Source organism: Colius striatus, chromosome 4, assembly GCF_028858725.1.
Source record: "Colius striatus isolate bColStr4 chromosome 4, bColStr4.1.hap1, whole genome shotgun sequence".
NCBI lineage: Eukaryota > Metazoa > Chordata > Aves > Coliiformes > Coliidae > Colius > Colius striatus.
Window position 1 is genome coordinate 57,229,319 of NC_084762.1, and position 27,590 is coordinate 57,256,908.

The window sequence follows — 27,590 nt, forward strand, 5'->3', positions numbered from 1 at the left end:
AGGTTGTTAAAGCATCTTCTTACACTCAGTAGCCTTAGACTGAAGACGAGGCTCCATATTTCAGGGGGGATATTAGGTAGTTCACATTTTCCATTTCAGAAACAGCATACTTACTGAAGTTAGGTACATCTGAGAACCAGGAAAAACCCACTGACACTCTGTACTTATTTCTGTGCATTCATCAATTTGGAAAACGAAGAGAAGAGCCCAAATGCACAAACCTAGCTAAAGAACTACTGGTATCCAACATTCTGCAAATACCAAAAGGTGTTATGTACCAAGAACCTCCCAAAAGCAGCCCTTTTTCCTTTGTACTTCACTTACTTGAAAACAACTATTTTTCTGCACATCACATTTTTCCAGTTTCTCCCCAAGCAAGGCAGCACACTGCAGATCAACCAGAAAAAGTCTTGTTTGCCAACATCTTGATCCTTGCCTCTATCCCCTCTCACAGTAAACACCTCTCTCCACTCAGTTTCATTAAATCTTTATTTATAATCTTTTTATAACAAAACTGATTCTTTTTTAGCATAAAAAACAGCAACAAACCTTTAGATCACACAGGTGCTAAATTCATGAAGTTCTAAGGAAAGACAGAGGGAAAGAAAAGCTGACAAGAAAAGAACCAGCAAGAGTCCCAAGTTTTCCTAGGAGCTGCCCTTGAGGGCCCTGAGGCTGGGGAGCAGCTGGGCTGCACTAGGGCGCTCCTCTGCCACAGCCTTCCAGCAGCAGCTAATGATGCTGTGGAGCCTCTGGCCCACTGGTGACTCATGGAAGACAGCAGCGGCCAGCGAAGGGCGTAAGTTGTAGGCTACCACAGCATAGAGCACGTACTGCCGCTCGCCCACATAAGGCTGCTCCCGTGCGACGAGTTGCCAGAGGGTGATGGCAAAGGAGTAGATGTCTGCTTTGGTGGTGACTCTCTCCCCCTTGAGAAGCTCGGGAGCACGGTGGGTGTACGTGCCCCCTTGCTGGCAAGCGTGGGGACTCTGGGACAAGCCCTCATCCAGTTTCTGGGAGCACCCAAAGTCTCCAATCTTGCACACTCCCCGCTCAGTGATGAAGACATTTGCAGGCTTCAGGTCCAAGTGCACAATACCCTGGGAGTGGAGAAATGCTAAGCCAGTCATAATGTCACAGGAATGGCACATAGTCTGTTCCAAGCTTGAAGCCTTCCTTCCACATCCTCCTTCGTCATCCTCCCGCTGTCTCCACACATCACCAGTACCATAAATCACGTGGTGCAGGGTGATGTTGCCCACGTACTCCATGATGATGGTGCCCAGGCTGTTCTGGCTGGCTGGAGCACACGTGCTGGCAGCCACCACACGTACCACGTTGTTGTGCTGCAGCCTGGCTACGTTCAGCTCAGCCCAGAAGCTCTGTCGTGATGCCAGGCAGTTTTTGCTGCTCTTCTTCACCTGCTTCACAGCCACAGTGGCACCATGGTAGGTGGCTTTATAGACAGAACCGAATCCTCCAGAGCCTAGGGGCTGTAGGAGGCAGAGCTGATCCCAATCAATGGAGCACCAGGCCAGGCGCGGAGGCAGGCGGCGAGTCCTGACTGAAGTACTTCCCCCCAAGAAGCTTTTGCTGTCTTTGCCAGGGATAACTAAAGGGCTGCTGCAGGGCCGCAAATCTGCAGATGGGGAAAACTCAAAAGAAAGAAAACAGTTAAAAGGAAGGGGTGATGGCATAATAAGATGGCAAGAACAACAGGAGGTTACTAAGACAGAAGAGTGGAAGGTTTGCCTGAGAGAAAGGATTCTAGGGTGGCTTCCAAAGCTTTTTATCCTCTCTTCACCATTCTCCCTCCCATCCCCAAATGAACTGCATCTGTCACAATGAGCTGAAGACAATCAGGTTCACCTGAAAACATTCCTCTCTAACCCTGAAGTAAATCTCTAGAAAGTCGAGGCAAATGGATTTAAAGCTAAAAAGATCCATGTTTCACATCACTTCTAATCTCGAGAGAATAGTGTTTTGCCCACTGAATGCCTCTAGCAAAATGCTCCAGGAATAAATAAAGCAGTGGTTGATGAATGCATTTTACAATGGCTCTAGGCAGGAATGACCATCCCTAGATGCATTAAACAGCTCAAAGTCATTGTCAGAGGAACCAGCTGAAATGGTGAATGCTGGCATTTGATGAGGCTATTGCAGGCAGAACTAAATGTAAGAGTGTGGTTGTAAAAACCTGTCACTTAAACGTGGCTGAGACAAAGGGATTGGTTTTGTTGCTCAACTGCCTGTGGAGGACAGCATCCTAATGGCAATGTAAAGAAAAAATGATTGCTCTGTATCATCCATTGAATATAGTAACCAGAATTATACATAAAGATTTGGTCACCTTTTCAGCATGCCCCATGGAGTTATTACATGTTTGTATTCTATTTCTGAATCCTCCTTAGTAAACTTATTGCTACATTTACAGAGCTTTTCTGGCAGAAATCAAACATAATTTTGCCTTGCAGGTCCTGGAGTTTTTTCATAGAGGCTTTTGCTCTTTTGACCCTGCTTTGACACATTCACAGTGCTCATGAAAACTGGCTCAGTGTCTGGTACCTCCTGTACTCCCCATGCATGAGAGCAGCCTCATGAGACTGATACAGCTAAAGGCTTTTGAATATTCCACCAAGTATCTTTCTGTACGTGCTGACAAATATCTGGAAAGCTTGGTCCCCGTTTCCCACCTCCTTGCCCTTCAGAACCTTTCTTTGGATGTCAGCTTTGCCAATACAGATCCTGCCACAGGAACACAAAGACTGGAAGTGCCCGTTTCTCCAGAGTTTACGTCTGGGTAGTCCCTGCAGAGTTTTCCTGGTGTTTTCTGTTCTTTTTGTTTTGCTTCTCTGGATGAGTGAGATGCAGCACAGCTGCACTGAGAGAGGTTTGAGAGGTGCTCAGATCATGTGCAAGCGGAACTGGAGTGTTCTCCTCCATCTCGAGATGGCTTCAGTTGTTCACCTCAGCAGACAAATCTAATGTCCCAAGAACATCTTCTGACCCTACTTGAACTCTAGATCAGCCCAGGCAGAGGGTTTCAAAGTCATTGCTTTGCAGTGAGTCAGAGATGGAAACCTTCCCTGGTACTGAGATTCGGGATTATCTGGAGAAATGTGTCACTGAGAATGGGGAATCTGGCTTATCACCTGCTAGTGTGAAACAGATAGGCTGGGACTAGATAAATAGATGCTAATGTGCATTATAGGAGCTGATAACAAGTGAGAGTGCAATGAGTTAGAGATGTTGGAGAGCCCAGGGTGAGACAGACCCTGTGGGCAGGACTGCCTGACAACACAAGGCTCCTCTTTCCTCGCCCTCTCAGAAGGGACTTGAACAGGACTAGAGGCCTTTGGACTCTGATGCCATCACAACATGGGAGCTTTCTGTTGTAAGGCACAAGCCACCTGGGCAATGCCCTGCTGCTGTCCCTTTCTCCAGGCAGCTATCTGGCTTGAGGCATCGCTCAACATCAGTTATGCAGGGATGCTTTGGGGGTAAGGGGAAGATCAAAGGTGCCTTCATGTAGTTTTAAATATGCAGTGAAGTAATCCACGGAGACAACAGGTATTTCACACTCCTTTTTGGAGCAGCACTGTGAGTTTATGTTTCTATGCTAAAGTCTTTGCTTCCAATATTTCTTTACAGAGAGTATTTTCCAGGGAGGCGAGCTGCGATGGAAAAAATGGTATGACAAGCTGTGGTAAGCAGATGAAGCTATGCTGCAGAGAAGGGATGTTTTTTTAATGCCTGTTTTCTGAGTGCTGTTAGGGTTCTAATTCTGGCATGGACTTCTGCGACATAGAGTATATAAAAGCAGCAAGGACATCTCTGCTGTGAATTCTACAAGAACTTCAGCCTTCTTATGTGCACTTGCTACAACCAGTTTTCACCAGGTTAAGGTGGCAGAGAAGGTTCGAAGGGAAAGTTGGTTGAGGGAGAGGAGTAGGTAGAAGGATGTATGGATGAAGAGCCTGAAAATGGACCTGTTAAGCTGACAACTATAGGAACATGTCTGGAGATTGTGAATGCTACAGAACATGACAGTAAAAATCTATGTTCATAAAACAGAGGGTTAGGATTAGGGCTGTTCCCAAATTTCTTTGGTTGCAGGCTCATTCAGAGGGATATACCAGACCTTACATACCATTTTTTTTCAAACTCCACATCCTCCCTACTACTTCCAGTCGTCCCTTTTCTGGTAATTTTCCTGTCAAAAATCTTTCTGTTTTGCACCTGTCATAGGACACGTTGTATCATTCCCAGGGAACACACAGATGTTCTGAACGGGAAAGGGAGCGTATTTTGGGATTTAAACAGCCTTCATGTAACTTACTGTCCTGTCTCAAGTTGACTCCTCAGGACCAGAGCAGGGGGACATCTAGCGTGTTTCAACGTGAATGCAGTTAAAGTGGATTTAAAAGCAAGCAGGCTTTTCTTCTTAGTGAATGTTATTTTCCTGTAACCCACTGATGGGTCGGCCCAGTGATGTCCCACATGACACAGCTGCTGTAGGATGTTCTTGACATGCTTCACAGCCCTGTTGAGCTCCAGCATTGCCACAGGCTGGAGGAGGGGGTCACAGCATGACCCAGTGAGACATTTTCAGAGGGGAGCAGGGTTGCTGGGGACAAGCTGCCCCTTCCCCTCAACCACCCTTCCCCAGGGGAACCCACAGTAGCCTCCAACCATGCTCTTCCCATTTCACTGCTATTTCCTCAAGGAAAAAGGAAGCTGCAGAGAAGAAGTCATCAGCAGAGAATGCAACAGGAAGTTTTACAAGTGACAAGAGGGAAATGCACAGTCTGTGCCCCGAGGGCTGCAATGTGTCACAGCTACCATAACTTGCGGCAGTGATGGCTTTGTTCCAAGGTCGTGTGTTATGTTTCTGTGAGCAAAACGTGCCTGCGCATCCGATGCTGCAACAGCTGCCCAACCTAATCTGTGCTTCCAGCTGAGAAGGAATACAGAATCAGTCTCGCTCTGTTCACCCGTTTATATTTCACTCCAATAGCAGGAATATAGAAACTCTTTGTTTGCCACTACTGTTAGTTGCTTCTGTTGTTCCTTGAGTTGCTGGACAGAAGTCACCCCGACAGCAAGGGCCTTAAAGGACTGATAAGGATGTAACCCACCGCAACAGAGGACATGTAGCAAACACCAGAGTTACATTTTGATCAAGGTACATTGCCATTCTGGTTCTTAACAGCCAAATTTTTTCTAAAACAGGAGGACAGAACTGGGGACTGGAACTGACTTCAGAGAGTTTAAGAGTGCAGAGTTATATTCTTCTCACAATCATTATTTCTTTGTACATTCGGTTGGTGTAAAACGTAACAAACCCTTGAAGGCTTGGCTGTCCAGTGGCTTCTAAGAACCGCCTTACGATATAGAGGTAGCATTGTATTTCTACTAAATTAACTTTATGCTCTTGCTAAAGGAGCTGAGTTTATCTCTTAAGTACTTAAATTACGGTCCTACTCTCAAAACAACATCATTTCTTACCCTGTACCTTAGTGATTTCCGAGAGCTTTTCTTCCCAGTTTCAAATCAAAGTTTTCTTTTTTCTGCATTCGCTGTCAGTCCCTGTGATCTCGGTTTAGGATTTGATGATGAACCTGCATTCTTCCTTACTTGTATAGTGTTTCACACTCCAAATGTTGCTTTCAGTCACACCTCATAGATCCTAAATGATATTCAGAGTTGCCTGAAAGCAGTTCTGATCTGATCAGTTGCTCAGGTGTAAGCGATACCATTATCTGAGGCCAGTCCATAGCCAGGCTTGCTCCGAAGATAGGCCACTGATTAACCTTTATTTTTTTTCAGTACAAGCACAAACCAGAAAAGAATCCAGTTCATGTTTCAGAGTTTGGTTGTTTTGGTGAGACAAATGACACCTTGGAATAGCAAATACAAGCAAGTCTCCCTTAAAGCAATCAGAGGTAAACCCCAATGCAAAGAACAAATACATCTGCAGAAATTGTGATGTCTTTTTACTGCCGAGAGACATAGTAACAATAAACATTTTAAAAGGTTAAACCTAGTTTATAAATAATAAGATCACAAACTGCCCAAACAGCTGCTTGATGCTTTTTACCTCCCCAGTATGGTTACTCCAAGTGTTCAAGAGCAGAAAACAAAGTGCTCTCCCTACTTGAAGGCCCTGAGGTTTGGGTGGAGGCACTGGCAAGGCAGGTGAGGTCTCACAGCTATTTACTGAGGCCTTAGTGACCACCGCTGACCATGGATAACAATCTGCGACCTGCTGTTGTAGACTAATATCACAACTGCAAAAGAGCACCCTGAGACAAGCTAAGAGAATCTAAACTTAGGAGTAAAGATAATAAAATGTGAAATACAGGCTATCAGCAATAGCGATACTTTATGGCCCTGCAAAGACAGGTACCTATCCTGGCAGGTTTGCTGCTGTCATGTAGCAGGCACCTTGTGCAGTATTTTCAGCCAAACTATCCAAGATGAGTTTTGCAGTCTTGCCCTTAGAGCAGAGCTGACTTTGCTAGGTGGGTCACAGGGAGTTGACAAAAAAGTAATGGTGGAATTTGAGACTTGTAGCATTAGGACTAGGAAACAGCTTCAATGCTTAACAAGAAAAATGAATCGCCTACAGCAAAGGGCCCACGTGGCAACAGTAGTGCTGTTCTACTGCTCGGGTGCAGCTGCTTTCCCAGGTACATAAATTTAAGGCTGATGCCTAGGACTGAAGTACAAAAGAGTCAAACCTCTCCCAGCAGCTTGCACAATCCTACTGACACAGACCATACCCAGCTCTGTGCCTCCATGCCACAGCAAATGTGGTGGCTCCCTGCAAACACCACATAAGAGTTGCAGATGGGAAGAGGCAGAAAGATCAGCTAAATTCAGTGGCTCTGAAAAGATGGCCTGGGCACTCTGGTATGCCACAGGAAAGCCTGAGGGTTTTAAACCTGCCTGATTAAAATGGTCATACAGTTCAAGTATGTTGTTACAAGGTTTACATCAGTGAATAAACAGAAGCTTCCTGCAAAAATATTACTGAAGAAAAATATTCAGAACATATAAACTATGGGGCAATGCTGTAATACTTTATTGGGACACAGAACCAGACACTGGCAAAATAAGGAGACAACTTTCAGGTGAAGACAGACTTCAGTGGGTTTGGGACTCTGATCTGTGATTATTTGTCACTGATATGTGTTATCTGATGTCTCTGTGTTACAGCTTGGACATTGTTCATTTATGGCAACATCGTTAAGTATTTTATTTTCATTTTCAATGTAAGTGCTTGTGAAGGAACACAAGGATTTACCTGTGACGAGGTGTGTAACAATTTAACACAGAGAAAGTGAAGGCAGAGTTGAGCTTAATTTCAGGGACACAGCCTCTTCTGTTGAAATTGTATCTAACACTACAAAAGGATAGCTGACAAACACCTTCCTGGCGGGAGTCTGTGCACCCCTTAGATAAACTGCTGTCTGTCATAGATTAATCAAGTATTTAGAAGAAACTCTTCCAACTTGCCTGGGAAGCCACACAGTGTTAACTAGCTGATACCTTTACAAACTGCATGATTCACTTTGGACTCATAAACCATAGACAATTTAGACTTAAACTTTTTGAAGTAAACCAAACTGAACTAGAACTAATTTCTCAGCTTTTCCAGGTTAGACTGCTGCCCTCCCATACAAACACATGTATACACACATATATCTATACAAAAGTTTAAGCACAGTACCGATTTTCAGACACTGTGACTCTACAGGTTCTCTGTGTGATTTTACACACATCAAGCAGAGATGTGACTGATTTATGTGAAAATGACGTCTTCTTTGTACACTGCAGTTCAGTGCAAGAGTGAAAATTTGGGCCCTGATCCATAGAATCAAGGCATCATTTCAAATAACTTCCAGCCCAGCCACAGTGTGCACCACTATAGTCTTGTTTTCAGAGTGCTCAGCTGATAGCTGATGTCTCTTCAGTCCCCTCTGGGGTAAACTGGCTTTGTAGCTGACAACTTTTTGACTGAGATGTCCCTGAAGGAGACAAGGTTGTGGCATGACGACGACATTGAACAACACAAGCATTAATTATATTTTTAAAAAATTTTTACTTATTTCTCTGGAAATGTCAAGCTCTTGAGGACACACAGATTATGAGAAATAAATATGAATAAAAACACTGAGCAAGATGTTAAACCTTTATTAGGAGTAGGGATAGTTTACGCTGATTACCTGGGATATTGCACATAAGCAGGAACCCGAAACTTCATGCTACTGCTGGGTCTGTCATTTTCAACACCACTGTCTCCACTGATGTACAAAATACAGAAATACAGTGCTGCCGTTCATCTGCTAAAGGCCCAGCTCGTAATGATAAGCAGCAGTTAATCCTTCAACATACTTCTCAAACTTTTAAGCACAGACTACATTTTGTAATAGAGCTTACCTTGCTGTGCTGCTTGCTGCCTGTTTGTGATCATCAACCCTTGCTGTGTCAACTACGGCAACTGCCACTTGGAAAAGTTAATTTCTATCCAATTTAATACAGCATTTTGATTTGCAAAGTGAGGAAGCCAGCAGCATGTAGCTGTTCAGTTCTTGCTAGTCCAGCAGCAGCTCTGCATCAGAGTTTTGGATCTGACAAAAATACATTCCTTATCCTACGGCATGCTTATATGTGAAGACTACTCTTCTGTAACTTCTTAGACAAGTTTTGGAAAGGGATGGTTACAGCAGAGAGAGAAGGTGAGATGCCTGTGGCTCTCAATTTAAGAAGGAAAGCCCTGGAGGGATGACATCGAGAGATGTCTGAATACATCACAGATATTATAAAATCGTAGCATGGTAGGGGTGGGAAGGGACCTTTAGAGATCATCTAGTCCAACCCCCCTGCAGAAGCAGGTCAACTTAGATCAGGTCACATAGGAAATGTCCAGGCGGGTCTTGAAGACCTCCAAGAAAGGAGACTCCACAACCCCTCTGGGCAGCTTGTTCCACTGCTCCATCATCCATATGATCCCGTTGCACTTATTACAGAAGCTAGTGGAGTTTCTGGAGGGTGTGTGTTTGGAAGGAAGACACGTTAATTCAGTAAGGGTGGGTGGAGTGTGACAGTGACACAACGGGGTGGTTTTCTCGCAGGGATGGGGTAGGGATAAATGTTTTGCAGGGTATTTCCTATTGCGGATCAAGTGTAGAGCTTTTGACTCTCAATATAACAATGCATATCATCTCAAACCAGTTAGAAACCTGTGACACAGAAGTCAGCTCAGGGGAAATGGAAATGGATCACAGAAGGGAAACATGTCTGTGTATGGAGAAGGTGAAACCCAACGACCCTCTGTAACAATAATTTCTCTCAGACTGGGCTAAGGCAAGAAATCTAGTAAGTCGAGACATGGAAAAGAGAGGAACTCAGAAGCAGGAAAACACAGACAATGCTAAGGAAGTTAACTATGTTCCAAAAACCAATGAAATGTGAAATGCTAGTCTTCTGCTTTCCTGGCAAACAGTCTATGCTAGGTAACAAGTGTGTGGAATGAGCAGAGAGGCAACTTGCTGCCGTGGTGAGCAGGCTGCTCGTCCCCCCATGCCTTGGAGTCACATTTCAGCAGCGTCACAGGCTGATGGGAGACCTATGGGATCAAAGCAACAGAGTTTCTCCTGGCAGTACTTCAGAGACAGCCCTCGTACTGTATCTAGCATATCCCACACCCTTAGAGTTTATCCTGCAGACTGTGACAATTGATGTCAATGACTTGCATTAATCTGAAACAATGGAGAATCACTCACCCTATGTCTCCCAAACCAGCAGTCCCACTACAGAAACCCCAAACTAACCTTCCAGCGTCCCACGGTGTTTCAATGTGCAATTTGATGGCAAACTCAACTGCTTCCTTCAGTTCAGATCTGTCTTGTCACAGACACAGCAGCATCATCCACTTTGTTCCTTGGTGAAATCATGAAATGCAGATGCTTATGCTTTAAGATTTTCTGAAAAACTGACATTTTACTAGTCATAAATTAGAAAGACAGTCACACCTCTGCAAGCTCAGAATAACGACAACTAGCAAAACTGGATGTATTCAGTATTTACTTCTTGTAACCCCAAACACCCAGATCAAGATTTTCTATTGAAATGCCAGGCATAAGTTATTCATTAACTAAAACCATTCTGTAATTTTATTGATATATTTTGTGGAGTTCACATATTTTTGTACAGCAAACATAACACTGTAGGCCACAAGAAGCTGCAGCACTATTGTTTAATAGCAGCAAGGTATATTTTATAATCAGGGTATGTGGACAATAAATAGTCTGTTTCTTTGGATGTGAATGTTTAAAATGAAGTTCTGCTGCAGCTTCATAATGTGATTGCTATTTTACAGAGCTTATACACAAAAATATATATGCAATCTTTTTGTCTATATTTTATACAAATACAACAGTAGTTTGTGAATACATTTTAAAGTACATATACATGATAAGCAACTCAATTTCCCATATCACAGGATAGCAAATTTAAAATGCAAGAAACATATACAAATTCAGTCTGGAATGCAGGGTTTTTCTGTTCTCTTTTTTTTTTTTTCTTTTCTCTATTTTTGACTCAAAACTTTTATCATTAAAACATTTTAGCACACAAGTCCAAATAACTTTTCCACTAGCTAAAAATATAATTTCAGCAATCCGAGTCAGGTTCAGGTCTTTCATCATTCCCCAATATACTCTTCCCAGTTTTTTGTCTAAGTTCTAAGGCTTTTAGTAATACACGGTATGTTCTTCACTCCACACCATATAAAAAGCCCACATGTAATTTTAACTAGCAGTCACCTATTTTTGTGAACAAGAGCTGGGCTTGTCAGCGTTTAAATTGGCATGTCCAAAATTTGACTTTTGCAAGTGCATATGAATACATCGTGGTGTTGCACAAAGTTCATTAATGACAAATTAAGTCACAGTATAAAAATATATCATACAACTATAGGTCTAGTATAGTCCTTTTTTTCTATGGGTAAAAATACATCTGAATGAGACAGGGAGGTTTGTAGCACCATGAGAGGAGTTGTATCCCAAGTTACATTAGCAGCATGATCCAATATAACAATATTGCAGGAGTGTTTCTGAGGAGATAAACATTCACTCTGGTTCAACTGTACCACTGAAGCTTATACTGAAAAGTGTTTACATATGATTAGCAATAGTTCTGTGTCACTTCCAGGGCTAGATAACTGTTATCAAAAGACACTGCCTTCCAACAAAAGTAAGACACCCTTATTGCAGAAAAGCTTTCCTCTTTGCAGAAAAGCTTTGGGACTATCCGAACACATTTTGAACTACTGTGGCATTATTTGTACGCTGAGCGTGTTGCTAAGTAAGCTGTGGTTTTAACTGTACACTGGGAGGACGCAGGACGGGCAGCTAAGCCTACACGGTTCACTACATACCAGATAAGTACATTTACTTCAGAGGCTTATCTACAGACTGAGAAGAATACAGGATGAGCTGCTAAACCAGTGTATGAGACAGACATAACAAAGGATGCAGTCCTGCTCCCCTCGACCTTTGCGGATGCAGGATCAGGCCCTAAGTTAACTTTGACAGCAGCATAGCGATGACAGGATATGTTAAAAAAGAATCTGTATCAAATACTGCATGTTAAACATTTTTGCTGTAGTTTACCATCCAGAACTCCAGAGGACACAGTTTGTGATTGATGAGGACAAACTCCTAATTTTTTTTTCGACTGGTATTCAAAATGGCAGTAGAAGACAGTGTAGTTTGAAACATGTAAACCTAGTAAAAACCACTGTAAAACCCTTAAGAAAGACACACTGGTTCTGTGCAATATAGCAAATTGATAAGAAAACACTGTAAAAATGTACCTGTTTAAAATTACAATGTCTACCATTTTGTACACAAAGCATTATACCAAAGGCCTACATATATGTAATCTAATGGCACTTGAAACAAATTATAATAAAAGGTTTTATAATAAAAAGCATAACCTGTAAGAAATTTTCTTAAAAGGTTTAGGTTTTCTTTTTGAAAGTGCTATATCTTGTAATATGTGTAACATAGAGGTTGACCAAGCTTTATTTTAAAAAATATTGGCCTATAATACAAGTTTAGCTCACTAGGCAAATGATCCTGAAAATATGTACTCTTAACATTCATTATTAGCTTAATAAAGCAATCAGCTCTGGCTCATGTTTCAGTCAGTATATGGTTTTTAAAAACCGCTACTGCCAAATTAACAATAAATCACTCTATTCACAATTTACTACTAAATAAAGCACAAGCAACAAGTACACAAAAATATATATATTTAAAAAAAAAAATCCAAAAATCTTACTAGAAGTTTAGAAGTTGCACAAAGAGTGGTGCATGATCAGCCAGCCCTCCCCCCTCCCGCCGCAAATCCCTCTGAAACAGAGAAAATAGGGTTTAAAAACTGACAGTTTAGTAGTGGCCAATTTTGACTCTGCCTAAGTGATACTCAAAAGCACTCCGATGGTGGTAGTATTGCTTACAGTGACAGTCTGCTTCCACGTTACCGTACATCTGAGTTCGGCAGCAAACACACTCGGTGCAGCCACCCACTGAAACCCTGACTGAATGAGGTTCAATATCTTGTCTGAGGTCCCTATTGCTCAAGTGAAATGTATGTCTAACTCCAAAGTGAAATGTCAATCACTTTTCAGGAAGCTAAGGCACAAAGTTGTAAGGATTCTGGCTACGCACTAAGAAACGGGTGTTGGCAAAGCGTCTGTTGGGTTCTGTTTTCTTAACGAAGTCTTAATCGGCAACTGAGACTGATAAAAAATGGCTAGAGATTGGAAATGTGTGTGCTGGAGGCTGCCTGGGCCGTGCTGCTGGGCCGGCTGCAGGCCGTCAGCACCTGCAGCTTTCCTCTGCTTGCAAGGCGAGTTGCAGATGCTCAGCTCCATGGGGGACGTAACCCAGTGGAGGAATTAACTCCGCTTATCTTCATCTCGGATTGACTTAAAGGATTGAGAATAAACCCGAGTTCTTCCTAGATGCGTTATGATTGCTGATTTAAACTAGAGTTACATTCGGTTTCTTTCACCTTGTGCTCTGTTAATCCGTTTTTCTTTCCTTTACAAAGGTGAAGAGAAAAAAAAGCAATATTGAACAAATCATTCAACTAACGATGTAAGTAAGCGAGCAATCTGTTTCACAGAAACCAGAGGAAGCAGTCATGAAGCAGAGCTAAAAGCCCACTTAGAGATAATGTGCTCCTAAACCCAAAATCTAGGAGCAGTTTGCAGAATTTCAAAAGGTATTTTCCTTATTAATACATCCTTATTTTAATGCCTTTGGAACACAAACACATTTATAAAAATGTTATCTTTCAGTAATAAAATTTAAATACACATACGTATAAAATAGTAAAACTACACCTGTATATTGCTCCTAGAATTAAAAAAAAAAGTAGGAGCTACTGATAAAACATCTGGAGCATGAGCTCCTTAAATGGGAGCAACTTTTGATTCTGTGAAGTATATTTAGTTTAACCACTTCAAACCTTGTATGAATCCTCGTTATTGTTTGAGACATACTAACATACTTGATTTCTATTTTTTAATTCCTTGTACAAAAATGACAAGGAAAAGAATGTTATTGTGGAATTGCAGCAAATCTAGTTTGCTTTCATGCATCACAGGGTTGTGGGGTTGGGGTTTTTTTTTTCCTCTTTTGGTTAGTAGGGATTGGGGAATAGAATATATTGCATTAGGTAAAAGTGGTGTAAGCAATATGCTTTTACTTCACTCCTAAGAGTCCTGTCTTTAAATCTTGGCAATGGGCAAAAAGTCCCTAACCAAGTACCCAGGTGTAGAAAGTGTGATTAACATCTAACTTGTTGCTTAGGAGGACATAACACACCATGTAACAAAACTGAAAAGATCATTCCAATAAAAAAACCAAACAACCAAAAAACTGGTATTTGCAAATTTACATTCATTCTCTGACTGCACACTAGTTTTGAATGGAAAATAGATACACACTTTCTGGCTGGACTTGATCCACCCTTTGGCGGTGGCAGCTGGGAGAAGACTGATGCCTACAAATGTGAATACACTATTGGAAGATTCCTATGCAGTACTCTTTCTATGCTACTAAAGAGAAAAAAACAGCAAGTTAAGGATTAAAACAAAAACTGCAACAAAATATTCTGCATTACTACATTACAATACTTTCATATTTCAAGATCAGCCGTTAATTTTGCCTGTTTCCCTCTACCAGAGTCATGAAAGCACAACACAGTTCCAAATTCAACTTGAAACATTTGTCATTTAGGCAAGCAGAGATTCTCTGTTGAAATTCTGTTCAGCCACGATTTTAGAGAATTAAGCTAATTTTTTTTTCTTCTGTTATCTGTAACAGGCCACAAAAATTTAAGCCAGAAAACGGCAAAATTCTTAACACCTTTTATAATGACTTCAATACAAGTCAAAATGCTATATATATGTACATGTGTATATATGGACTTATATATATACACACACAAGTTTTCAGTAAAATCTGAATTCTATATTTATTTTAAAAATTAGATTTGTCATTATAGAACAGATTAGATGTGTCAACGTTTGGGAAGAGGATTTGTTCGGAAATGGAGAATCTTTTTCCCAAATCTTCAGGAATCTTTGTGATACATATTGTAACTGGATTCTTTACAAATAGTAAAATAGATATTAAAAGTGGTAGTTCTACCACTGACATCAATAAAACGGAATAGCTGGTATGGTTGAAAAAGTGTGGAAAAAGGGATGAGAGTTGAGAGTTTGCTTGGGATGACTTTCTGCTGAACATTTTAAATGTGTCAATTGGCAGTGAAAATGAAAACAATGCAATGAGACTGTTTTTTAAAAAACCAACAAAGTAAACACAGCTGAGAATAAACACTTTCAAAACATTTTTTTTTTAAAAAAAGTTAATTTAAATTTCTTACTGGCTTCATGAGATTGGTACTGTACAAAAGCAGAGGATTTATAATGTCTTATAGTAGGCACTAAGTTAAAAATGGTCACCTAAGGCATTTCTACAAATAGACAGCAACAAGCCAGCTTTGTACATCCTATTGGAAAGCTTGATGAAATCGTGGTAGGGTGGTGGTTGTGCTTAGACTGCTTGTGAAAGCTGCTGACAACGAGTGCAGAGACCCAAGACCTATACTATTGCTAGGATCTTGTGGATCCTGGGTTTGTGGTGGAAGTTGAGTCATAGAAGAATGTGCCTCCTCTTGCGTATAACTCATTCCGAGGTTTCCCACTGAAACAGAAGGATTATAGGGAGGGCCATTTACAGGTATGAAGTTGAACAGCTGAGAAAAGTCCAACGATGGGGTGTTTAGAGGTTCACTAATAGGAACGGAGCCCTTGGAAAGGGAAACCTCCCCAGACCCATCATCTAGTGGCCCTACTTGTGGATCCAGCCCTAGTTTTGATGAAGATGCTTGAGAATCCTGGGATGAAGAAGGCATACCACTTTGCAACTCCATTAAGTAACTTTCGATTTCCCCTTTCAACGGCTGTTCTTTTTCAGGCATAGAAATTGCATATGAGGTAGTACCGAGCGGATATTTCAACGATAGCTGGTGAGAAGGGTGGACAGACTCCATATCTATTGGTGGACAAGGCATTCCCAAAGGTAACGATGTGGCAACCATTTGGTGTGCAGATGCAGAACTCTGCATGGACTGAATTTGAGTGTTGTAAAGGTTTAATTGCAAAGTGTTTGTAAATGGCTTTGATGTCAGTTCACTGGAAGGTAAAGACATCACTGGAAGCAGCTCATCCTTAATAGGCACAGAAACATTGCAGGTAAAGGGATCTAGAAGGTCCATTGGCTCTGTTTTGACCTTCAAAAGTTCTTGGTTGTGACTTTTCTTCATGTGGCGCGTGAGGTGATCCTTCCGCCCAAATCTCTGTGCACAGTACTGACAGAGGAAGTCCTTTCTTCCAGTGTGCACTACCATGTGTCTACGGACATCCTTTCGGGTGTAGAACCGACGATCACAGTGTTCACACTGGTGCTTCTTCTCCTTCACTCCACCCGATGACTTGCCTGCGTGAGTTTTTAGGTGCTCCAGCAGTACTCCCGTGCTTTCAAAAGTCTGCAAACATACCTTACAGGTGAGGTCACCACTTGTTGCAGCATGCAAAGCCAGGTGACGTTTGAACCCAAGCTTGGTATTGTAGTTCTTTCCACATTCTTCACACTTAAAGGCCTCTTTGTTGGGATTGTGTGTATGTAGGTGATTCTTTAGGTGATCTTTTCGGTGAAACATTTTCTCACAATAATTACACTTGTGGGTTTTCTCAGGAGAATGAGTAGCCATATGCCTTTAAACACAGATATATTCTGTAAGTAATTATTTTGATCAAAAAACACGCGTGCTCATTTTTTAATGGCAGCTAAATACTAGTCTAATGGCTGCTTTGCAACAGAACCTTTAACTGAAAGCATGACACTACAAAGACAGTTTGACAAATTTAAATATAGTGAAACGCGAGCCATTTCTCTTAAATTGACACTTTAGTTTTGGTGGGTTTTAGCTACTGTAACAGGAGTAATATGGGCAAGTAAGAAGGTACTTGTGTAAAAGTCCATAGCCAAAAAAATTTTCAGTCCATATTCTTTTTCTTGTGACAATTCCTTATACAAATGAAAATTCTACACTCATTAAAAAGAAAAAAAAAAACCAACAAAACAAAAATCAAACAACAAACAAACAGAAAACAAAAGCAGAAAATAAATTAAGAAACAAAATCAAAGACATTAGCTTGCAAACTTAAGTAATTTGGAATTCTAGAAACATTCCAACAGCTACTTTAATTAACACATCCTCTCTGCAATCAGCTGAAGGCGTACACAAATATATACTTTTACATGGCTTAACACGACCAACATAAAATAGATAATATAATCTGAAAGATAAATAGAGTTTAATACCTTAGTAATTTGTACTTAGAAACAAAGGCCTTGGTGCAGTCTTGTTGTGTGCACTTGTAGGGCCTCTCTCCTGTGTGAGAGTATGAGTGAACCTTTAATTTCTCAACACTGTTAAAGGCCTTGTCACACAGTTGGCAAGGAAAGTTTTTTCTTGGTTTGGTTTCACCACGCTTACGTTTCCCTGAAGGGACTTTCTGGGTATCTCTTACTTCTGACAAATCACCAGGAATGACAGTGGCCATCGCAGCCTAAACCAGGCCTTCTTGTTGGACACTTGGGAATTGCCCAACTCCACTAAATGATTTAGCTTTAGATGGCTTCTCAAGTTTCATGTGGTCGTAAAAGAAAGCAAAAGGGGACTGGAAAAAAAAAATAAGAAACAACTAGTTTGTAACTAAACTTAGATTTTGAAGTTTACTTGCTATGTGATGTTTCTGAATAAAACTTAAAAATAAAATTAGGTTCAGCTGGTCTAATGTAATACCTGCAGGTTTCTTTACACTATGTGTTGCAACTCTTAAAACGCATTGCTCAGGATGAACAGATCCACATATGTCCTGAAATCATACTTTACAACCTTCCTGCCCGGCACTCATGGAGAACAGCAAAGTTTCTGTCAGACTATGGGAGGCATGAGGCAAAGAGCCTACCTACCCAGACGGCTTTTTGCAGTTTCGGATTTCAAAGGAATTAAAGCCACGCCTGTGGTGTTCGCACAGACAAACCCACACATGCACGCACGCACACATGCAAGCACACAGCTATCAAAGTGAAAATGTGCAAGCCTCCAAACACAGAAAGCGGCAGTATCCATGCTGACAGTCTGGGGGAACAAAGCTCATGCTCTCAAGTGTACCTCCTTGTTGTGATTACCACACATCTACGCAACTACTCTAAAAAATGTATTCATTTCCAATGATTGCTAACACCAGGTGAAACTTTCCTGTAAGCTAACTCTCTGCTAGCAGACTTGACATATTAACTGCAGAAATCCCACGGATTAGGGATAGATTATGGTTTTATCAGCCCACTGCTGGAGACCCCTACCCTCCTTGCACTATCCTGCAAGACTGTAAGTGTTCTGATTTAGACTAGCCCAAGAGGGAGGCTATCAGTCCTGTTGGAGCTTTGTGAACTGTGAACTAAACCAGAGCCTTTCAGCTAAAGGAGATGCGTGACGCTCATGTTTGACTTGCAGGCAGGCAGCTTTAAATTCATCATCCGGTAACATATAGTAGCAACCGGGCACCTGCCATTACAGGGCACTCAACAGCCCTCCTTTGTCAGGGCTATCTGACAGCATTTTTTCATCATTGGAGCACAACTGCTGCTACAGATACCAAAATCCAGTGCTACCCATGGTGGGAAGGTTCGAGTGTAAGGTCTGTGGCAGCAGGGGTGACAAGGATGGTGAGAGGACAACACTCAACACAAGTGTTTGGCAGGGCTGGAAAGCCTCAAAAGTCGGCCTTTCTCTCTCAAAAATGGCAACCTCCTTGCACCCCCATGTCGGTGCTGCAGCATGCAGCTGCTGTCCACTCTGGCCTCTGCCAGGGCAGCTGTGTGAGGTGGCTGGGCCAGGCGGCACTGAGGCTGGCGGCCGTGGCTGGGATGGGGGCTCACCCATCAGCCACCCCCACAGCCCCCAGCAGCAGGGCAGGAAGGCAGCAGCTGCTGGGACAGATGGAGCCAGGCAGGAGCACCAGGCCGCAGCTGCTCTAACCTAACACCACCTCCCTGACAAACAAAACTGACTCTTCCCCGCTGGCAGTGCGGGGAGGCTGCATGGCTCAGAGGCAGCCTGGGCCTGGTCTCAGCTGTCCTCTCTCCCCTGCTGAGTCTCAGCAGAGATGGAAGGAGCCAACCGCTCCAGAGGGGAGTGGAGAGCAATGCCCAGGTGTGATGGGGCAAAACTAAAGGGTGCTTTGCAAGACCCCCAGTGTAGCCCTGTAAGAAAGCAAGGAATAAGAGGAGTCTGTGTTTTTCTCAATGCAGGCAGGGACAGGAGGCCTGGAGGGGCAGGGAGGGGGAGAAGGTGATGCACCTCTTTTACATCTGCTTTTTATGAAATCTTCAGACTGAGATCTCCATTTGAAATCTGTACACTGAGTATACCTTTATCTATGCCTCTTCCTCCCTCATCTCCATAACTTTTCCCTTGTCTTTACAAGACGAGAGATGTACTGGCACAGCGAGATGGAAATCTGTTGCCTTTCAACCCTAAAGCCCACGAGTGGCAGGTTAAACTATGCTACCTTCTTTAAGCAACAAGTTTTTGTAAGACCACCTTTACTCCCCGAAATTTTATATGGAGCAATCAACCTCTTTAAAGACATCCAATAACAGAAAAGGTATTTCTTTACAGACTCATAATTTTAGGTTTGTCTTGCACTCATTCCCACTCATGAGTTGAAGCTGGAGACAACAGTTCCATGAGAGGAAACATGCACAGATCTTTAAAGTACTACCTTAATTTTGATTTCTCTCTCATAATCAACCATCTAGTTCATAAGTAAAAAACTGAAGTAGTTGTTTGGAAAATTAGGAGCAATAATTTCCTGCAATAAAAGTAAATGAAGACCAGTTCTAAAGATCTCAATGAAGCCACCAATGTAATCAAAAGGAGGACCTGATTTACATCACTGTGGTTTTTTTTCATGGATTGAAAAGTTTTTTCAATATATGCTTTAATTTTCTTTAATGAAAATTTGGTAATAGAATTAATTTTGCTTTCCTGTGAATGAACACACTGGTCTTCTATATATATCGGCCTGAATATAGAATGAAATCTCATTTTAGCCTGATCTCTCCTGACAAATGAAGTTTGGGGAGAGAAAAAAAAAGTCCAACCTGATCTACACTTACGTAGGATACATCTATACCACACCGGCACCTCTATGAGACTCACCCCAGAGAGTCGTGAGTGCAGCAGCCATAGCACCCACTGCATGGCCACAGTCTCAATGGGGTGAGTTATACCCCTTTCGCTTCCCTGCCAAACCCACACCTGGCCTGAGGCAGGGGAGGCAACATATGCAGTGAAGTGTAAAGGAACTGCCTCCACAGTCTGCTGCAGCAGAACGTGGTTAATCCGACTATGCTGGTCCAGAGTTCAGCAGCAAGTGGTCTCTGTGCCCAATCGATGACAAGGGAAGCAGGCATAGCTTGATGGATACAGGGAGGGAGGGTGAATTGCTGCAAGGAGGGACAACGGACAGAACTAGGATGGGGCTGCGAGGCCAGGGAGGTGCAGGGAGTGTAGAGGCTGGGATGGGTGAGCTGGTAACACTGGAGGTAGGTGGGGCGGAACTGAACGTGCATCAAGCTGGGCAAATGCAGGATGTTAGGCCATGCAGAAGGTGATATGCAGAGTGTGACATGAGGCCAAAAGCAGCATTTGCTGTGGAACAGCATATGAGTCTTAACTGTTATAATAACAATTGTGACAATTCCTCACTCCTTTTCTCAATGCAAAGGTCACATCTCAGGCTGGAGACCATCCTATATTCAGGTCAATATAACATCACTGTTACTGAAACTTCAAGTAACCTAGTTGCTGTACTAGAAGAAACTCAGAGCACTCACACAGATGAAGATCTAGATCAAAACTAGTTAGGCTGACTTTGAACTGTGTTTTAAGTGTCCTTAAAAATGCATCATTAGAACATCATTAGTGTGGATCCAATCTTTGACAATGAGTGTTTTACTAAAAACATGTATGCACTATTACCTCAGTATCATTTTTCAACAGATGAGGTAATTAAGAATGTCAGTATTGATCTCTGAATAGCAGATAACCACACTTTTTATCTTGTGGATACATAGACTGAGCAATGGAGATAAAAAAACCCACTGATCCTCAAATATTACACTTTCCAAAGACCAGCTGAAAGAACTTTATGAGTAATATTGCCTGTTTGTGTCTCAACATAATATCACTTAAAATCCTCATTCTTACTGGTGCTTTTGCAACTGCAGGATGAATGATTATATGCAGTATCAAATAAAACAAACACATTACACAAAAGCTAATATATAATACTATTTAAAAGAAACAATAACTTCAAGCAAGATTAAAACAGCCTCTGTTCAATGCACACCTGATGTTTGCCCACTAAAGTCCTCAGATTTTGGTCTTAACCAGTTCCGCTGACTCTTCTTGGAGGAAACCAGAATCCAGTACTTCCCATTTTTACTGGTCTGAAAAACAAAAGGAAGAATGGACTAGACTTCAGCAAAACTACAATACTCAGAAAGGCGGGCATGTGTCAAGGCCGAGAGTTGGAAAGAATCGGAAAGGAAAAGTTAAAAGGGATAGATCCAACCCATGCACAGAACATTATGTACTGTTAATTATAAACTGTAGGAATCATTCTTGCATTATCAGTAGCAATTATGCACTTCAATATGCAGTATACTTACATCATTTCAACTAATGCTATTCTGGATGGTAACACATAAAGAGATAAAATTAGACAAAAGCAAAGCAGTCTTCAATAAAGTTAAAAACAAAACAAAATAATCCATAGACCAAAGGTAATTCAGATATAACAGTAAAACATGTAACATGATGGGCCCAGACGAGTTTCTTACTCAGAAAAGACTGAATAAGAGAAGATTTCTGGATTAGGCCCAACTCTACTAGAACCTAATGCCTTCATTCTGCTTAATTATACAGGAAATAGCAGCTTAAAAGGTGACCTGCAAAGGAAAATAAAATTAATTTAAAAAAATAATAAAGCTTCTTAATGATGTACATGCTACAGGTAAATCCCAATAAAGGGCAAGTCTAGGTGTGCCTGAGCAAATCCAGAGGGCCTTTCTGGAATTTCCCTTATATCTCCCTTTTCCCAGCCACCATCCTTTTGTGAATTTGCAACGTGTCTTCCTTTTCTTGCTAGAAGGCCTCCTAGATGACACAGGGATAAGTGGAAAACATGTTCAGTGCCTCGTTATAACAAGGAGGTTTATCCCCCCCAGCTCTTCCAGATATGTAAGAGCAAAGACCTATACAGTGCATATACTCCATGTGGCATAGCAGGTTGAAGGTATTTGGCAGGAGCTCTGGAGTAATGTAACATTTCCCAACACACACATTGTTTTCCCTTCTCGCTTCCCATTCACTCTAGTAAAGTATTCCTCCCTTTGGTACGGCATTCAGCTCTGCACAGCCCTGGCCTCCTCTGTTGGTAAGCATGAATGTGAGCAAACTGGTGTACCTGAACACCTTTTAAATGCGAAAGTACTTCAGAGCAATCAAGTGAAGCTCTCTGACAGTTGAGAAGCATTTACTTGGGGCTTTGTACATACAGGGCAGGAGGTAGAAACAGCTCGAGTACCCGAATAAAAAGTGAAAAGTTTGTTTTCAATTAATGAGCAAGAGAGGGGTCACAACCCTCACCTCCTCTTTTGGAGATCCCCAAATCACCTTGTTTGTAGGAGAAAATGCTGATGGCTCCTCACTTCCTCTCCCAGCAAGATCCTTATAAATTAGTTACTCTGCAATGCATGTGTCAAAATCTTCCACTATCATGGTAGAAGGGAAGAGCTTCATTATCTAGATGCCTCTACACTAACATAGCTGACAATAAGCAGACAATATTTAAGACAGCCACATAAATACATAATAGACTAAGTCCTCGTAGACTTAGTCCCACACTGTTGGTATTTACAGACTATTTCTGTTTGAACCAACATCCCCAAAGTTCTATCTAAAATATTATAATGCCCTCTCAACAGTATTCAATGTTTTCTCTTGAACGCTTACGGTACTCAAATCTCACCACACATCTACAGTCACTCTAGCAAAAAGCAGATGTCCTCAGAGATGGGCCATTATAGGCATGGCAAGACTACTGTACCAGGGGAAATTGAAGCAAGTGGGACAAGTAAATAAAGATAAACGTCAGATATAGTTAAAATGCTGAAAAGAATGAAGGAGGAAGGTCAGGTACTCTTACTCATTACTTTATAAATACCAAAATCACACTGCAGTGGATACAGATGAGGGCAATGCTATACCTACAATTAATTGGGATCTGTAAGACTAGTTTGAAGCAAAGAGCTTAACAACATATGTGCAAAAGGAGATTGTATGAATAATGAAAACATTTGTTACATTTGACAGGAGTGAGTGAAAACAAAATTTTAAAAATTCTATGCTTTGTGACAATAAATCAGGTACTGGATAAAAGATTTTTTCTTATACACAGAACAAAAAAGTTGTCTATGATAATGCTGACTTTTAGACTACATTTCCCATAAGCTTTTGGTGCTAGGAAATCTCTGAGGCAGAATACTGGACAAAGATACACCATTCTTCTCTGAAGTGCTTACAGTTACAGCATTACTACAACATCTTCTCAACTGGGTGAGTTGAAATATTTGATGAAATATCACATCACAAAACGTATTGTCACATAGAATCATAGAATGGTTGGAGTTGGAAGGGACCTTTAGAGATCATCTAGTTCAATCCCTCTGCAGAAGCAGGTTCACCTAGATCAGGTCGCCTAGGAACATGTTCAGTCGGCTCTTGAAGACCTCCAAGGAAGGAGCCTCCACAACCCCCCTGGGCAGCCTGTGCCACTGCTCCCTCACCCTCACAGTGAAATAGTTTTTTCTTATGTTTAGGTGGAACTTTTTGCATTCCAGCTTCACCCCATTATCCCTTGTCCTGTTGCTATCTACTATAGAAAAAAGGGATGTCCCAACCTCCTGACACCCACCATTTAGATATTTATAAATGTTAATAAGATCATCCCTCAATCTCCTCTTCTCCAGACTAAACAGCCCCAGTTCCCGCAGCCTTTCCTCGTATGAAAGATGTTCCACACCTCTGATCATCTTGGTGGCCCTGCGCTGGACTCTCTCCAGCACTTCCCTGTCCCTCTTGAGCTGAGGAGCCCAGAACATGCACATGTGGAAAAAGCACTTAGTAACTAGTAACAAAATATGACTTCTATAGTTTGTCAGATTATAATTTTTCGAATGTATCAGATCTTCCAGTATCCATGAGGCACTAATTTTCCTAACTCCCAAACACCCAGATAATTCCATGTTTGAAAATATTTGAATTTCTACCATCTAAGGAGTTAAAAGAAAAAAAAAGCCCCCTTATCCTTAAACTAAATAATTTATTAAAAAAAAAGTAACACACTTTTTTCAAGATATAAAGTTCATTTTTAAAAATCTGAAAAAGTAGCTACACTTTAAAATGTTTTAAAACATTATTTGACATCTAAACTAAAAGGATAACGAAAACATTACACAAATACAACCAATAATCCTTCTCTTAACTTGCATTTCTTATTTTTTGAGTGTCCAAGCACAGTAAAGGAGAAAACCAGTTTCACAGTTATTTTGTTTTAAAATAAGAGAAATAATGAGAACACAGTATTGAGAACACAGTATCTGTCATTCTGTCTCATATACATAACAGGGAACCTAGCTTGGATTCTTGAAATTAATCAGTTTTAAACCAGAGGAGGGGTCCTAGAAACATTAGTGTCACAATAATGGTGGTACTGATAAAGGATTTAATAGCATTACAGAGCGATCCTGGGTTTTAAATATTTAAGTAAACGAAATGAAAAGCTGTTACTTACCCTATGGAAACTGTGATTCTTTAGGAAGTGCTGTCCACACAGATCCCAGGTGAGCATGTACTCACATGAACAGCATCAAGTTCTCTGAAGACAGAACTGTCCATCCAGGCTGTGCCTGTGAACTTTCCCAAGGGCTACCGGCAGTGGCGTAAGGCAAAGGATTCCCAAACAGTGCCATGCACGTCATCACACCACCTAATGCAGCCTGCAGCAATGGCAGCTCCCAGTTCTGCTCTTCACTCACGCCGTGGGCCAAGAGCCGCCACATGCACCACTGACATCAATATGTTGCCCTGGGAAGTGGCAGCCTCTCTCTTCAGTGGCTGTTGTAGCCCTGCTCATCCCAAACCTGTGCTCCTGTGTCAGGGTTTTAGATGTAAAGGTGCCGACAAGGTTTGCTCTGCCTGATGAGAGGGAGAAGGGCCATGGGAGAGAAATATGTGGGCAAGAGTCCATGTCCTAGCTGGAAGTGTGGTGTGAGGACTGGAAAACTGAAATACAGACTGTCATCCTGGTTTGGGAAGAAGGGGGATTTGCGCGTGCAGCCCAAGGAAGCCAGGTGCTGCTGCTGCTAAGGTGATAATGGACTTAACTAAGTTCAGGTTTGCCATCGGTAAAGACTCCTTTATAAAGAATGCGCCTTGAAGAGCTAAAATTACTGCAGTGTAGGTAACCAGTTTTCTTCTTTCCTGTATCAGGTGACTAATAGTCACATGATTTTAAAAAGTACTCACGGAGGAAACTTGCTCTGTTCAAGCATTCAGGGGTAGCTGGAGGAGCTAAGTTGGACGAAGAAAAGACAGTCAATGTAGCCACTTACTGCGTGTCAGAAGAGCCAAAGCAATAGTCAGACTGCTCTTCCACTACAGAGTAACAGAACTGAACTACAAATCTCACCATGTCAGCCCCTTTCAGCTGGGGCTGTTAAAATTGTGCAAATGTCACCTGAGCTCCTGAAGATGAAGGAATTTACACCTGGGTTAAAGCAACTGAAGAAGGAGCACCACTTAAATCTCTCCCATTTTTCTTGTGCTATGGGCTTATGTACAAAGCTCTCTCTAAGCAGAGAGAGGGGAGCTGCCAATTTAACTCTCCTTTCTTCAGATGCCTCTGCTGGGACAGTTGTTGGAAGGCACTGAGAGCATAAATGGCAAAGTGCCTGCGCTACTCCAGGGCAGCACACTGGGACCTGCAGCCCTGCAAGTCTCATCCATCCCTCCTGGATCATCAAGGAGGAGCATGCCTCCTGCACACTTCAACTGACATAAGAGCACTGACTTTGTAGAAAAATGCTACTTTTTGCAGCAGAAATCTCATCTCAGAGTAGCTGCAGGCAGCAGGTCCGGCTGCCACCCTGGAACTTCCAGAGGTCCTCTTCCAGAGAACCAACTTTCAGTAAGGGAGGATCTCTGCTGAAGAAGTTGATCTGACCAATGGAAACAGTCAAGCAGGTGAAAAAAATCCATGCTTAACTCGCACTGAAGTACTGATGACTTCAGAGGTGCCTTTCTCAGTGTTGAATTAAAATCAGTCTTCTGAGTGATGCAGGGGTCTACATCACTTTTCTTGGCAGGACATCTGATTTGCATTTATTCAAAAAGCATGTCGCTCTTTAAAGGAGATAGATAGTGAAGTCTGTTCACCTTCATCTACGTTTAAGAGAATCTTGTCTTTGGTAGGAAGATGATGATTTCCCCCATTTTTTCTTAGCCAGATAGGGCTAGGGGGGGAAGGGGTGCAACAAAGAGAGTTGTTTGTCTGTGGCCTGAGCATTCCTACATCTGCAGGCTCAAGCTCAGGCTTTGATGGTGGAGGACATGAAGGCAAAAGAATGGGCATTCCTGAGGTGAGACTTAAACTGGAGGTGGGTTTGACCAGGGAGCCTGCCTAGGCCAGGAAGGGCTTGTGCCTGCACTTTCATGAAGTTATACTTCATTTAATTTTCTGCTTGTTTTATTACATAATTTGGAAGAGGTTTGAACAGCAAGACACGTGTACACACATGCTTCTGCCCTAAGCAATGAGGACAGTTGGCATGACTGTCTAAAACTACAGCACCGCCAAACAGCAAGAACAACAGATCTCAACCCCTGGAGCCTTGCCCCTGGCCATGGTGGCCTTTCATATGACAGGCAGCAAGAGGGACAGCATCAATAGGTTCACTACCTGACAGCAGCCAGGAACTCAACAGGGTTTTACAGCTCCTGTTCTTTTACAAGCTGAGAGAGAAAAGTGGAAAGTCAAAGTAGGGTCCACACTGAGGCCTCAAGGGGATGAGATGGCATGGAGAGTTCGGGGAAACCACCTGGCCTTTTGCATTTTTGAACACCACTTACTGTGAATAACCATTCAAAGATATAGGCACTGGCTCTACTATAGAGCAGTGTTTCATGTAAGGGGAGGACATACACATATGCAAACTAATCACAAAAGAACAGAAAGCTTGTTTTGGATTTTTTAAAAATAGGTACAAGGCTCTACCGATTTTGTCTTAAACTTCCTAAAGCAGGCAGCTAAGTTCAGGCAAATCCTTCTCCATGGATGGAAGCTCTAGCTTACAGTATAGAGAGGTGGTTTGAGGGAGTGTGGTAGGACACCAGCAAGAGTGCACACCAAAGCTTCAGGAAGACATAAACCAAATCCATGCAAGCAGCAGAGAACTGCCTGTGTGAGCTGCTGCAGGAAAATGGAATGATGTGGGCGAAACAGTGAAAATATCTATCCAGCAATCTTAGGTATAAACATCAGAATTACTTAGAGATAATAACACATAAGACTTTACCCCTTGGGGAAACAGCCAGAACATAATGAATTAACATAAGCACTGAAATTAAGACCAGGCACCATTGTAGTCTGTTAGTGACAGCATATTACTAATACTTACTGTATGCAGAACAATGATTATGCTGCAAAGAATATTATACAGAAGGTAGAAAAATACAAGAATTAAGATGTTTCAAAAATATCAACCAAGTTTTTGCCAGCTTGTGGTTTTTTTAAACATCCA

General features: G+C 41.9%; 2 protein-coding genes across 5 annotated transcripts in view; both read right to left on the reverse strand.

The window, feature by feature from the left end:
• Positions 1-647: 647 nt before the first annotated feature.
• Positions 648-1,697, reverse strand: MOS (MOS proto-oncogene, serine/threonine kinase). The gene has a single exon (XM_010201367.1). The coding sequence runs from the start codon at positions 1,695-1,697 to the stop codon at positions 648-650; it is 1,050 nt and encodes a 349-aa protein (XP_010199669.1).
• Positions 1,698-10,157: 8,460 nt separating this feature from the next.
• The window catches only part of PLAG1 (PLAG1 zinc finger), a 52,501-nt gene continuing 35,068 nt past the window's right edge, over positions 10,158-27,590 (reverse strand). The window contains exons 2-5 of one of the 4 annotated variants that reach the window (XM_061995677.1): positions 21,077-21,176; positions 17,152-17,335; positions 16,977-17,046; positions 10,158-16,366 (exon numbers count right to left, since the gene is read on the reverse strand). In XM_061995677.1, the coding sequence (XP_061851661.1) occupies positions 15,100-16,366; positions 16,977-17,046; positions 17,152-17,218 (1,404 nt within the window). In that variant the 5' untranslated portion in view covers positions 17,219-17,335; positions 21,077-21,176 and the 3' untranslated portion in view covers positions 10,158-15,099. Of the gene's footprint in view, positions 16,367-16,976; positions 17,336-21,076; positions 21,177-27,590 lie in introns of those variants that run through there. The other 3 variants (XM_061995676.1, XM_061995678.1, XM_061995679.1) reach the window with 3 other exon arrangements.